Source organism: Salmo salar, chromosome 18, assembly GCF_965601325.2.
Source record: "Salmo salar chromosome 18, fSalSal1, whole genome shotgun sequence".
NCBI classification, from domain to species: Eukaryota; Metazoa; Chordata; class Actinopteri; order Salmoniformes; family Salmonidae; genus Salmo; species Salmo salar.
The window spans coordinates 99,772,090-99,785,999 of record NC_138308.1 but is presented as its reverse complement, the minus strand read 5'-3'; the positions used below and the strand labels follow the sequence as shown (position 1 = coordinate 99,785,999).

Here is a 13,910-nt window from a genome sequence, read left to right as displayed (position 1 = left end):
TGGAGACTATATACAGGGGGGTACCGACACCGAGTCAATGTGGAAGCTATATACAGGGGGTACCGGTACAGAGTCAATGTGGAAGCTATGTACAGGGGGTACCGGTACAGTGTCAATGTGCGGGGGCACCAGTTATTTGAGGTAATTGAGGTAGTATGTACATGTAGGTAGAGTTATTAAAGTGACTGTGCATAGATAATAACAGAGAGTAGCAGCGGTGTAAAAGAGGGGGGGTGGGGGGGCACACAATGCAAATATTCTGGGTAGCCATTTGATTAGATGTTCAGGAGTCTTATGGCTTGGGGGGGTAGAAGCTGATTAGAAGCCTCTTGGACCTTGGTGCTCTGGTACCGCTTACCGTGTGGTAGCAGAGAGAACAGTCTATGACTGGGGTGGATGGGGTCTTTTACCATTTTTAGTGCCTTCCTCTGACACCACCTGGTAAAGAGGTCCTGGATGGCAGGAAGCTTGGCCCCAGTAACGTACTGGGTCGTACGCACTACCCTCTGTAGTGCCTTGCGGTCAGATGCCGAGCAGTTGCCATACCAGGCAGTGATGCAACCAGTCAGGATGCTCTTGATGGTGCAGCTGTAAAACCTTTTCAGGATCTGAGGACCCATGGCAAATATTTTTAGTTTCCTGAGGGTGTATAGCCTTCCCTGTAGCTCAGTTGGTAGAGCATGGTGTTTGCAACACCAGGGTTGTGGGTTCGATTCCCACGGGGGGCCAGCACAGGAAAAAAAAAAAAAAAATGTATGAAATTGTATGAAATATATGCATTCACTACTGTAAGTCGCTCTGGATAAGAGCGTCTGCTAAATGACTGAAATGTAAAAATGTATAGATATCGTCGTGCCCTCTTCATGACTGTCTTGGTATGTTTGGACCATGTTTGTTTTTTGGTGATGTGTATCAGCCAGTGATCTGTTTTATCTTGTATCTGTGTAGGTGCTGTATCTCAGCCAGTGATCTGTTTTATCTTGTATCTGTGTAGGTGCTGTATCCCAGCCAGTGATATCTATTGATGGAACCAAAGACTGGGGGGTGGTCCTGAAGTGTGAGTCTGGAGGCTGGTTTCCTGAACCTGAGATGGAGTGGCTGGACAGTTCTGGAACCATCCTCCCTGCTGATGGACCTCCAGAGAGACACAGGGACTCAGAGGGCCTCTACACTGTGAGACGACATGTCACCGTGAACCAGACTGACACCAACAGGTTCACCTGTAGAGTTCAACAGCAGGAGATCAACCACATGAAGGAGACAGAGATTCATGTCCCAGGTGAGGTCTTCATTGGTTAACCCAAATACCTGAGACACCTTGTTAGTTAGACTTGTTTGTGGAGGACGGTTTCCTAGGGGATGACCATATTGGTCTGTTGTCAGTTGTATTTATAAATGATGTTCTTGCAGCTTTTGTCTACATGTTGATAAAACATATTAAAGGTGAGTTTAACCTTGATCCTCTGACTGGTCCTTGATGTCACATCATTAAGAGTCCCTCAGTCAGAGATATTAAACCTCTACTGGCTGTACTGGGTAGAGAGGAACCAGGCTCTGAGGGGTGACCAGTCCTCTACTGGCTGTACTGGGTAGAGAGGAACCAGGCTCTGAGGGGTAACCTGACTGTACTGGGTAGACCAGAGGAACCAGGCTCTGAGGGGTGATTAGTCATCTACTGGCTGTACTGGGTAGACCAGAGGAACCAGGCTCTGAGGGGTGACCAGTCCTCTACTGGCTGTACTGGGTAGACCAGAGGAACCAGGCTCTGAGGGGTGACCAGTCCTATACTGACTGTACTGGGTAGACCAGAGGAACCAGGCTCTGAGGGGTGACCAGTCCTCTACTGGCTGTACTGGGTAAAAAAGAGGAACCTGGCTCTGAGGGGTGAGCTGTCCTCTACTGGCTGTAATGGGTAGACCAGAGGAACCAGGCTCTGAGGGGTGACCAGTCCTCTACTGGCTGTACTGGGTAGAGAGGAACCAGGCTCTGAGGGGTGATCAGTCCTCTACTGTCTGTACTGGGTAGAGAGGAACCAGGCTCTGAGGGGTGACCAGTCCTCTACTGGCGATACTGCGTAGAAAGGAACCAGGCTCTAATTGGTGACCAGTCCTCTACTGGCTGTACTGGGTAGACCAGAGGAACCAGGCTCTGAGGGGTGACCAGTCCTCTACTGGCTGTACTGGGTAGACCAGAGGAACCAGGCACTGTGGGGTGACCAGTCCTCTACTGTCTGTACTGGGTAGACCAGAGGAACCAGGCTCTGAGGGGTGGCCAGTCCTCTACTGGCTGGACTGCGTAGAAAGGAACCAGGCTCTAATTGGTGACCAGTCCTCTACTGGCTTTACTGGGTAGACCAGAGGAACCAGGCTCTGAGGGGTGACCAGTCGTCTACTGGCTGTACTGGGTAGACCAGAGGAACCAGGCTCTGAGGGGTGACCAGTCCTCTACTGGCTGTACTGGGTAGACCAGAGGAACCAGGCTCCGAGGGGTGACCAGTCCTCTACTGACTGTACTGGCTAGACCAGAGGAACCAGGCTCTGGGGGGTGACCAGTCCTCTACTGGCTGTACTGGGTAAACCAGAGGAACCAGGCTCTGAGGGGTGACCAGTCCTCTACTGGCTGTGCTGGTGTCGTGTCTTTTACTATGCCGGATTAAGTGATATGACATGCTAACCTATAAAATTATTTCTCTGTAATGAATATTACCTGATTAAGCTAATCATGTAAATGTAATTAACTAGAAAGTCGGGGCACCACGGAAGAATGTTTATAGAGCCGTTATCTTCCGAATAAACTCTTAAAATACTTAGTAATATTTTACATCGATAGCAGTCAATATTAAAACCTCTTGGGGCTAGGTGGGACGCTAGCGTGCCACCCGTGGTGCACTCCATCAACAGCAGGTGCATTTCAAGAGCGGCAAATTTGAATCCAAATAAATGTCAAAATTCAAATTTTTCAAATATACAACTATTTTACACCATTTGAAAGATAAACATCTCCTTAATCTAACCACGTTTTACGATTTCAAAAAGGTTTTACGGCGAAAGCATAAATTTAGAGTATGTTAGGACAGTACATTTACAAGAGTTGTGTGTAATGTTTTGTCAAGTCAAAGACAGGGTCACCAAAACCATAAAACCAGCTAAAATGATGCACTAACCTTTTACAATCTCCATCAGATGACACTCCTAGGACATTATGTTAGACAATGCATGCATTTTTAGTTCTATCAAGTTCATATTTATATCCAAAAACAGCGTTTTACTATGGCATTGATGTTGAGGAAATCGTTTCCCTCCAATAACCGGCAGTCAAGTCAGCGTAACAAATTAAATAATTAAAATTAGAAAACATTGGTAAAATATTATATTGTCATTTAAAGAATTATAGATTTACATCTCTTGAACGCAATCAACTTGCCAGATTTAAAAATAACCTTACTGGGAAATCACACTTTGCAATAATCTGAGCACTGCGCCCAGAAAAATACGCGTTGCGATACAGACTAGACGTCATGTTGGGGAGATCTAAAATCGAAAATACTATGTAAATAATCCATTACCTTTGATTCTCTTCATCAGATGTCACTTCCAGGTATCACAGGTCCATAACGAATGTAGTTTTGTTCAAAAAAGCTCATCATTTATGTCCAAAAATCTCCGTCTCGTTAGCACATGATGTAAGCCAGCCGGACTTCTCGTCATGAACGAGGGGAAAAAATATATTTCCGTTCGTTCAAACATGTCAAACGTTGTATAGCATAAATCATTAGGGCCTTTTTTAACCAGAACATGAATAATATTCAAGGTGGACGAATGCATACTCTTTTATAACGTATTGGAACGAGGGTACCCAACATGAACTAGCGCGCCAGGTGTCTAATGGGACATCAACGTTCCATGGCTCTTGTTCGGTCAGATCTCCCTCCAGAAGACTCAAAACACTTTGTAAAGGCTGGTGACATCTAGTGGAAGCAATAGGAAGTGCCAAAATATTCCTAAACCCCTGTGTTTTTCAATGGGATAGGTTTAAAGTCAATACAACACATCAGGTATCCACTTCCTGTCAGAAAATGTCTCAGTGTTTTGCCTGCCAAATGAGTTCTGTTATACTCACAGACACCATTCAAACAGTTTTGGAAACTTTAGAGTGTTTTCTATCCATATATAATAAGTATATGCATATTCTAGTTACTGGGTAGGATTAGTAACCAGATTAAATCGGGTACATTTTTTTTATCCAGACGTGCAAATGCTGCCCCCTAGACCCAACAGGTTAACCCTTATCTTATTTTCAGTCTCATAATGAAAGTTGTAAATTCTTGGCTATCTTCACGAACCCTGGCTAACAAGTTGAATCAGCAATACAAAATTGGGTTTAACTATTTATTTACTAAATACCTAAACTAATCACACAGAATTACAAATACACAGAATACAAAAAATGTCGTATGATGGCTGGTTACACAAAGTAAAGGGGGTTGGGCTTGAATGAAAGAGCGGGAAGACTTAGGAACAAAGAACCAGCAGCTATGCTATCGTAAATACAGTATCTTATGCGTTCTAAATTACTGCCCATTTGGAAAAGGAAAATGCAATAAATATTTACTCTGAGCTGCGCTTCGGTAGATTGGTCGTAGATGCTGGCCGGGTTGGCCAACAGATCTTCCTGTCGGAAGAATGTCTCTGGTGGTAAATTGGATACGTGGTTGTATCTTCGTCTGTTTGTTAGACTGAATCCGTCGTCCGTCCTTTCCTAGCCCACGTCTACAGCGGCCGCTGCTAACTCAACGGCTAGGAAGTATCACTTCTGTAGTGAATAAGCTCAAAGTTCATACCATTCGCCACCAAAGCTCACGTTGGCTTAGTTCTGTACTTGACATGTGTGTCCTTCTAACGTAGAGGCTGCAGACCTCACGTACTGGAACCTGTGGTTATCTTTTCGTCAAAGGCTTATATAGTGGAGAGGGGGAAGGATGTGTTTCATCGTTTATAACCCCTGTCTCTTCACAGGGGTGGGCCACTGATCAAGCAGGGCACTTTCCTTATGAAAACCCAATTCTCTCATTTGGAAGCTAAAATTACATTTAATCTCCTAACAAACAATTTCAATATCAAACATTTCAATTGCATAACAATTCCATGTGACTCTGATAACTAGAGGGTGTATACTTTCCCAGGTACAGTTTATGTCGTCCTGTCATCAGTCATAATGTCTCAGATGACAACCGAACTGACATCCATACTCATTACGTTCCAAAGCATATTTCCAACTGGTTTTATTACCAAAATATGGTTCCTTTCCCCATTTGTTTGATGTTCCCAGACTCTCTATATTTAACACAGGCTATTCAAGTCCTTCAGTAGGGTCAGAAAGAGAGGGGAAGGGAGAAAGGTATTTATGGGGGGGTCATAAACCTTACCCACAGGCCAACGTCATGACAGTCCCCCCATGTTGGGTTCAATCTTGCGATTAACCTGCATGTTGTAAACCAACAAAAAAATGAACGTGGGTTGTCCTGGTTGTGGATCATCGTTGTGGTCCCCATCTGGCGGTCGACCCGGGTAGGGTGTCTGTAAATGAAGAAGTCCGCTCCAAGGCTGGGCAGCAGATGTCCAGTTGGTGGTTGCTATTGCAGTTCCCCCTCTGGTGGTCGACCCGGGTAGGGTCTCTGCAAATGAAGAAGTCCGTTCCATGGCTAGGCAGCGGATGTCCGGATTGGGATCGCCGTTCCGGACCCGTCGTCTGGTCGTTCAGACTGGAATATCTGGGCAGTAACTTAGGCAGATGTTAACAACGCACACACACTCATGAAATATATCATTACATTTCCTCCCAAATGAGCGGCATTGTGGCACTAACTGGTGGTTGTATGGGGGAGTAGTGTATGGCTCTATCACTTTCTATGTGCCGAAGAAAATGAAACAAAATGAATGAAAACATAAACAAAACAAAATATAGTTATGCCACCTTAATCATCTAATTGGACTGTATTCTATCTACGTCCATGGTCTTGGCAAAATGACCCTATCATGGCATTGTCTAATGTCATATCTAGGGCTTTCCTAATTTGCGGGGTGGCGCTTAGGGTACTATCCTAAGTTGACAACTATATGACAAGTCTACAGCTGTAAGGCACTAGTTTTGGGCAGTCTACAGGGATGAACTATGACCTTCTGGTTAGAAAACTGGTGAGTGCTGTAGAGTCAAAGGCCTAGAAGTAAATGTTCAACTTTACTAAGGCTGGTATTTTGCTTGGACCCTTAAGTGGTCCTAGCATAAATCCTAATTGGATGTTCCGTTGTGCATGTGCGTTTATGCTTACACAAGCGCGCATGTCAAGGGAAGAAAACCAAGTAGTTCTGTAGTAGTGTTTCTACAAGTCACTGTGTCTTCCACTATTGTAGTGGCGATAGGTATGAAGTCTATTACATAGCTATGTTATCCACGGAGGAGCTAACCTCACGACGGAAGTACTCTTTAAGTATTGGACCAGTCGTACGTGGTGTGATCATGGTTCATGACTTCTAATAACTTTTCTCCTGAACGGAGGGTTCTTATTTATTAGTGGCGTGTGTGTTAACCATTGGAAGAGTGCAATGGAGATTCCCTTCCCCGTGTTGCACTCTGAGTGACTCCCATGTCGCTATTATCAATAGCAATTAAACTTGTGAGGTTACTAATCCTCTTACTGAGTGTTGCTGGACTGACTGTGGTATTGGTACTGGTATTCAAGGGGTCCAGTTGTCCTACCGATTTATTCTGAAATATTATCTACCGGAACACATGATTGGAGCATATTACTAGTTGTATTGTAGTTGAACCTACACATGGCAAGGAATTATTATTGTTGCCATTTGTTTTGGAGGTGGACAAGTCCACTGGACTTCCTTTACGACCAGTGTGGTACACCTCAGTACTATCTTAGATGTGTTCTAATATAATCCCCGTCTAGGGGCCTGTCTGCTCCTCACTGTTCTCATAGGGAGTTTACAACTAGATTTGATTTATGCTCTGGCGGCCTCGTACGGTGTTGTCCGTAGTCTCGACCCCCCCACCGGCCTCGATGAGCCTCATCATGGGTCTGGGCTACTATTCCCCCCCTTTGTGTCTCGGGACCCCTCCACCAGCGGGTGGCGTTGGTGTCCGAGGCGCAAACGAAAAGGTCGGACCGTATGTACGTGTTTTCAGTGGCCGCATTGTTATGAGAATGGCTGTAACCTTTCAACCAAATCTCCTGGTGTTTGTGCTTCAACACCCTCAGTGGCTGTCGAGGTCTGTCAGTCACCACCGCGTCCGCGTGTGGCAACCTCTTCAGTACCTGCAAACAGACGAGGATATCGGTCTGTGATATCACAAAGTGTTTCACCAGTGGGAGTCATCGGGTCAGTTGCTGGACTGACACCATTAGTGTCATTGTAAGGGGTGACAGTCACCAACAAAGCAGAAGGTGTATCATCGGAAGCAGAGTGTACTCTGCGCATCAATGTTTTTCTTGCTGAGACGGCCGCAGTGCTTGCGGAAGTGTCCGAAGGGCAAGAGAAGTTCATCTCAACTACCGTATTGCACGACTGCAAGGAGGAGGGAAGTTGCTCATTCACAGAGACAGCTGGCTCGAAATCATGAAAAGAATGGTCAATCAGATTGGCTGATGGAATGTGTCGAGATATCGTAATATCTCCTTGGATCGGATTCTGCACCAAGAGGTTTCTAAACGTCTTTTTCCCAAGGGGTGCTTTCGACAGATACCCCTCGTGAATGACTGCGTTGCAACTAGCGTTAGGGGAAGACAGTGTGGTCAGTGAAGAAGGCACTGTGGCCTGTGACCATACCTGGTTGGTTTTCCAATCCATCAATGGGAGTAACCGATCCATCAAGTCTGCTCCAAGTAGCAGGGGTACAGTTTCGAGGCTGGTAACATACACAGGGTGAACGAGCGATACGTCCTTGAAGTGTAGTTTCAGCATGACTCTCAATGTGAGAGGCGAGGTAGTCTGAGTGTCTCCTCGAAGTGTAGTTTCGCATCGTTCCACTTTTAACCACCGTTTAGTTGGCTTCAAAGCCCTTTTGAGATCATCAAACAATGTTTGAGAGATAAGTGATATTGTCGCACCTGAATCAATTAGCGCATGACAAGTTAAGCAGTCCTCCAGGACTGTTTCCAGGTATGGCCGTTTAGATTCGTGGTTAGTGGACATATTCCCCACAAAGTGGAGTGGTCGTTCGCAACGACGTGATGTGCCATTTCTGTTCAAGGTGGAAGCAGATTGACTTTTCCGATTTTGAATGGGCTTGGCTTTAACCTCTTACATCTAGACGTTCCGCTAGCGGAACACCTGCTCCAATATCCAATGATAGGCGTGGCGCGAATTACAAATTCCTCAAAAATACAAAAACTTCAATTTTTCAAACATATGACTATTTCACAGCATTTTAAAGATAAGACTCTCCTTTATATAACCACACTGTCCGATTTCAAAAAGGCTTTACAACGAAAGCAAAACATTAGATTATGTCAGCAGAGTACCAAGCCAGAAATAATCAGACACCCATTTTTCAAGCTAGCATATATTGTCACAAAAACCCAGAAGACAGCTAAATGCAGCACTAACCTTTGATGATCTTCATCAGATGACAACCCTAGGACATTATGTTATACAATACATGCATGTTTTGTTCAATCAAGTTCATATTTATATCAAAAACCAGCTTTTTACATTAGCATGTGACGTTCAGAACTAGCATACCCCCCGCAAACTTCCGGCGAATTCACTAAGAATTTACTAAATTACTCACGATAAACGTTCACAAAAAGCATAACAATTATTTTAAGAATTATAGATACAGAACTCCTCTATGCACTCGGTATGTCCGATTTTAAAATAGCTTTTTGGTGAAAGCACATTTTGCAATATTCTAAGTACATAGCCCAGGCATCACGGGCTAGCTATTTAGACACCCGGCAAGTTTAGCACTCACCAATATCAGGTTTACTATTATAAAAGTTTGATTACCTTTTGTTGTCTTCGTCAGAATGCACTCCCAGGACTGCTACTTCAATAACAAATGTTGGTTTGGTCCAAAATAATCCATCTTTATATCCGAATAGCGGCGTTTTGTTCGTGCGTCCCAGACACTATCTGAAATGGTAAATCAGGGTCGTGCGCATGGCGCAATTCGTGACAAAAAAAATCTAAATATTTCATTACCGTACTTCGAAGCATGTCAACTGCTGTTTAAAATCCATTTTTATGCCATTTTTCTCGTAAAAAAGCGATAATATTCCGACCGGGAATGTCCATTTAGCTAAACAGAGGAATGTAAACAAAGCTTTCGGTCGACGCAGGCACGAGCCTGAGTCTCACAGTACTGTAACCAGCCACTACCCAAACGCGCTACTTTTTTTCAGCCAGAGCCTGCAAAGCCACGATTCAGCTTTTTACCGCCTTCTGAGACCCTATGGCAGCCGTAGGAAGTGTCACGGGACAGCTAAGATCCTCACTCTTCAATAAACAGAGACAAGAAGAACGACACCTTGTCAGACAGGCCACTTCCTGCATGAAATCTTCTCAGGTTTTTGCCTGCCATATGAGTTCTGTTATACTCACAGACACCATTCAAACAGTTTTAGAAACTTTGGAGTGTTTTCTATCCAAAGCCAATAATTATATGCATATTCTAGTTACTGGGCAGGAGTAGTAACCAGATTAAATCGGGTACGTTTTTTATCCAGCCGTGAAAATACTGCCCCCTAGCCATAACAGGTTAAAAGATCCACTTGAGAATGTAAATCTGGCAATTTCACTTATTAGTTCAATTGAATAAGACATCGATATCCGTCTGGATATCACGAGTAACGACTTGAGTGTCACCTGACTAATTCTTCTTGAAGGGAAGTACTGGTGACTCTTCAGAGGTCCCTGCTGGCACACGCTGAAATCAAGCGGAAGTACCCAGGGCGGGACTCATACAGAACTGTATAGTTTATGCTACCCACTGACTACGTCAGAGCACAACACGGAGGCGATTCTCCAGAGCACACACGCACCAATAATTCCGGTATACAATTCCCATAATGTATATAATAAACTTGGTATATTATGTAATCTGCTTTTCAATTTTATATAGGCTGAATCAAAATGAAAGCGTCATCCTATTTTAGATTCCTCGCACGGGGGCTCCAAATGTGTCACTGATTGAAATGACCCAAACGTGCGTCCTAGAATTTATAGAGTTATAGAGTCCACACAGGGTGCGCCAAATATGTCTGTTCAGACACTTTTCGGATCATTGAACAATGTTAAATTCTTAGGAAGCAGAGTATTCTCTGGGCTAACAAGTAGGCCAAAGTAATCTGAAATTGGGTTTAACTATTTATTTACTAAATACCTAAACTAATCACACAGAATTACAAATACACAGAATACAAAAAATGTCGTATGATGGCTGGTTACACAAAGTAAAGGGGGTTGGGCTTGAATGAAAGAGCGGGAAGACTTAGGAACAAAGAACCAGCAGCTATGCTATCGTAAATACAGTATCTTATGCGTTCTAAATTACTGCCCATTTGGAAAAGGAAAATGCAATAAATATTTACTCTGAGCTGCGCTTCGGTAGATTGGTCGTAGATGCTGGCCGGGTTGGCCAACAGATCTTCCTGTCGGAAGAATGTCTCTGGTGGTAAATTGGATACGTGGTTGTATCTTCGTCTGTTTGTTAGACTGGATCCGTCGTCCGTCCTTTCCTAGCCCACGTCTACAGCGGCCGCTGCTAACTCAACGGCTAGGAAGTATCACTTCTGTAGTGAATAAGCTCAAAGTTCATACCATTCGCCACCAAAGCTCACGTTGGCTTAGTTCTGTACTTGACATGTGTGTCCTTCTAACGTAGAGGCTGCAGACCTCACGTACTGGAACCTGTGGTTATCTTTTTGTCAAAGGCTTATATAGTGGAGAGGGGGAAGGATGTGTTTCATCGTTTATAACCCCTGTCTCTTCACAGGGGTGGGCCACTGATCAAGCAGGGCACTTTCCTTATGAAAACCCAATTCTCTCATTTGGAAGCTAAAATTACATTTAATCTCCTAACAAACAATTTCAATATCAAACATTTCAATTGCATAACAATTCCATGTGACTCTGATAACTAGAGGGTGTATACTTTCCCAGGTACAGTTTATGTCGTCCTGTCATCAGTCATAATGTCTCAGATGACAACCGAACTGACATCCATACTCATTACGTTCCAAAGCATATTTCCAACTGGTTTAATTACCAAATTATGGTTCCTTTCCCCATTTGTTTGATGTTCCCAGACTCTCTATATTTAACACAGGCTATTCAAGTCCGTCAGTAGGGTAAGAAAGAGAGGGGAAGGGAGAAAGCTATTTATGGGGGGGTCATAAACCTTACCCACAGGCCAACGTCATGACACTGGGTAGAGAGGAACCAGGCTCTGAGGGGTGACCAGTCCTCTACTGGCTCTACTGGGTAAACCAGAGGAACCAAGCTCTGAGGGGTGACCAGTCCTCTACTGGCTGTACTGGGTAGACCAGAGGAACCAGGCTCTGAGGGGTGACCAGTCCTCTACTGGCTGCACTGGGTAGAGAGGAACCAGGCTCTGAGGTGTGACCAGTCCTCTACTGGCTGTACTGGGTAGAGAGGAACCAGGCTCTGAGGGGTGACCAGTCCTCTACTGGCTGTACTGGGTAAACCAGAGGAACCAGGCTCTGAGGGGTGACCAGTCCTCTACTGGCTGTACTGGGTAGACCAGAGGAACCAGGCTCTGAGGGGTGACCAGTCCTCTACTGTCTGTACTGGGTAGACCAGAAGAACCAGGCTCTGAGGGGTGACCAGTCCTCTACTGGCTGTACTGGGTAGACCAGAGGAACCAGGCTCCGAAAGGTGACCAGTCCTCTACTGGCTGTACTGGGTAGACCAGAGGAACCAGGCTCCGAAAGGTGACCAGTCCTCTACTGACTGTACTGGCTAGACCAGAGGAACCAGGCTCTGGGGGGTGACCAGTCCTCTACTGGCTGTACTTGGTAAACCAGAGGAACCAGGCTCTGAGGGGTGACCAGTCCTCTACTGGCTGTACTGGGTAGACCAGAGGAACCAGGCTCTGAGGGGTGACCAGTCCTCTACTGCCTGCACTGGGTAGAGAGGAACCAGGCTCTGAGGGGTGACCAGTCCTCTACTGGCTGTACTTGGTAAACCAGAGGAACCAGGCTCTGAGGGGTGACCAGTCCTCTACCTGCTGTACTGGGTAGAGAGGAACCAGGCTCTGAGGGGTGACCAGTCATCTACTGGCTGCACTCGGTAGAGAGGAACCAGGCTCTGAGGGGTGACCAGTCCTCTACTGGCTGTACTGGGTAGAGAGGAACCAGGCTCTGAGGGGTGACCAGCCCTCAATTGGCTGTACTGGGTAGAGAGGAACCAGGCTCTGAGGGGTGACCAGTCCTCTACTGGCTGTACTGGGTAGAGAGGAACCAGGCTCTGAGGTGTGACCAGTCCTCTACTGGCTGTACTGGGTAGAGAGGAACCAGGCTCTGAGGGGTGACCAGTCCTCTACTGGCTGTACTGGGTAAACCAGAGGAACCAGGCTCTGAGGGGTGACCAGTCCTCTATGGCTGTACTGGGTAGAGAGGAACCAGGCTCTGAGGGGTGAAGTCCTCTACTGGCTGTACTGGGTAGACCAGAGGAACCAGGCTGTGAGGGGTGACCAGTCCTCTACTGGCTGTACTGGGTAGACGAGGAACCAGGCTCTGAGGGGTGACCAGTCCTCTACTGGCTGTACTGGGTAGAGAGGAACCAGGCTCGAGGGGTGACCAGTCCTCTACTGGCTGTACTGGGTAAACCAGAGGACCAGCTCTGAGGGGGACCAGTCCTCTACGGCTGTACTGGGTAGACCAGAGGAACCGCTCTGAGGGGTGACCAGTCCTCTCTGCTGCACTGGGTAGAGAGGACCGGCTCTGAGGTGTGCCAGTCCTCTACTGGCTGTACTGGGTAGAGAGGAACCAGGCTCTGAGGGGTGACCAGTCCTCTACTGACTGTACTGGGTAAACCAGAGGAACCAGGCTCTGAGGGGTGACCAGTCCTCTACTGGCTGTACTGGGTAGAGAGGAACCAGGCTCTGAGGGGTGACCAGTCCTCTACTGGCTGTACTGGGTAGACCAGAGGAACCAGGCTCTGAGGGGTGACCAGTCCTCTACTGGCTGTACTGGGTAGAGAGGAACCAGGCTCTGAGGGGTGACCAGTCCTCTACTGGCTGTACTGTGTAAACCAGAGGAACCAGGCTCTGAGGGGTGACCAGTCCTCTACTGGCTGTACTGGGTAGACCATAGGAACCAGGCTCTGAGGGGTGACCAGTCCTCTACTGGCTGCACTGGGTAGAGAGGAACCAGGCTCTGAGGTGTGACCAGTCCTCTACTGGCTGTACGAGGTAGACCAGAGGAACCAGGCTCTGAGGGGTGACCAGTCCTATACTGGCTGTACTGGGTAGACCAGAGGAACCAATCTCTGAGGGGTGACCAGTCCTCTACTGGCTGTACTGGGTAAACCAGAGGAACCAGGCTCCGAAAGGTGACCAGTCCTCTACTGACTGTACTGGGTAGAGAGGAACCAGGCTCTGAGGGGTGACCAGTCCTCTACCTGGCTGTACTGGGTAGAGAGGAACCAGGCTCTGAGGGGTGACCAGCCCTCAATTGGCTGTACTGGGTAGAGAGGAACCAGGCTCTGAGGGGTGACCAGTCCTCTACTGGCTGTACTGGGTAGAGAGGAACCAGGCTCTGAGGGGTGACCAGTCCTCTACTGGCTGTACTGGGTAAACCAGAGGAACCAGGCTCTGAGGGGTGACCAGTCCTCTACTGGCTGTACTGGGTAGAGAGGAACCAGGCTCTGAGGGGTGAT

At 46.5% G+C, this 13,910-nt stretch overlaps 1 protein-coding gene across 5 annotated transcripts in view; it reads left to right on the top strand.

Annotated features, from left to right (window-relative positions):
• Positions 1 to 13,910, top strand: part of LOC106583397 (butyrophilin-like protein 2) — a 428,110-nt gene that overhangs the window by 321,184 nt on the left and 93,016 nt on the right. For all 5 annotated transcript variants that reach the window (XM_082965415.1, XM_082965417.1, XM_082965418.1 and 2 more), the window contains one exon: positions 995 to 1,279. In XM_082965415.1, the coding sequence (XP_082821541.1) occupies positions 995 to 1,279 (285 nt within the window). The remainder of the gene's footprint in view (positions 1 to 994; positions 1,280 to 13,910) is intronic.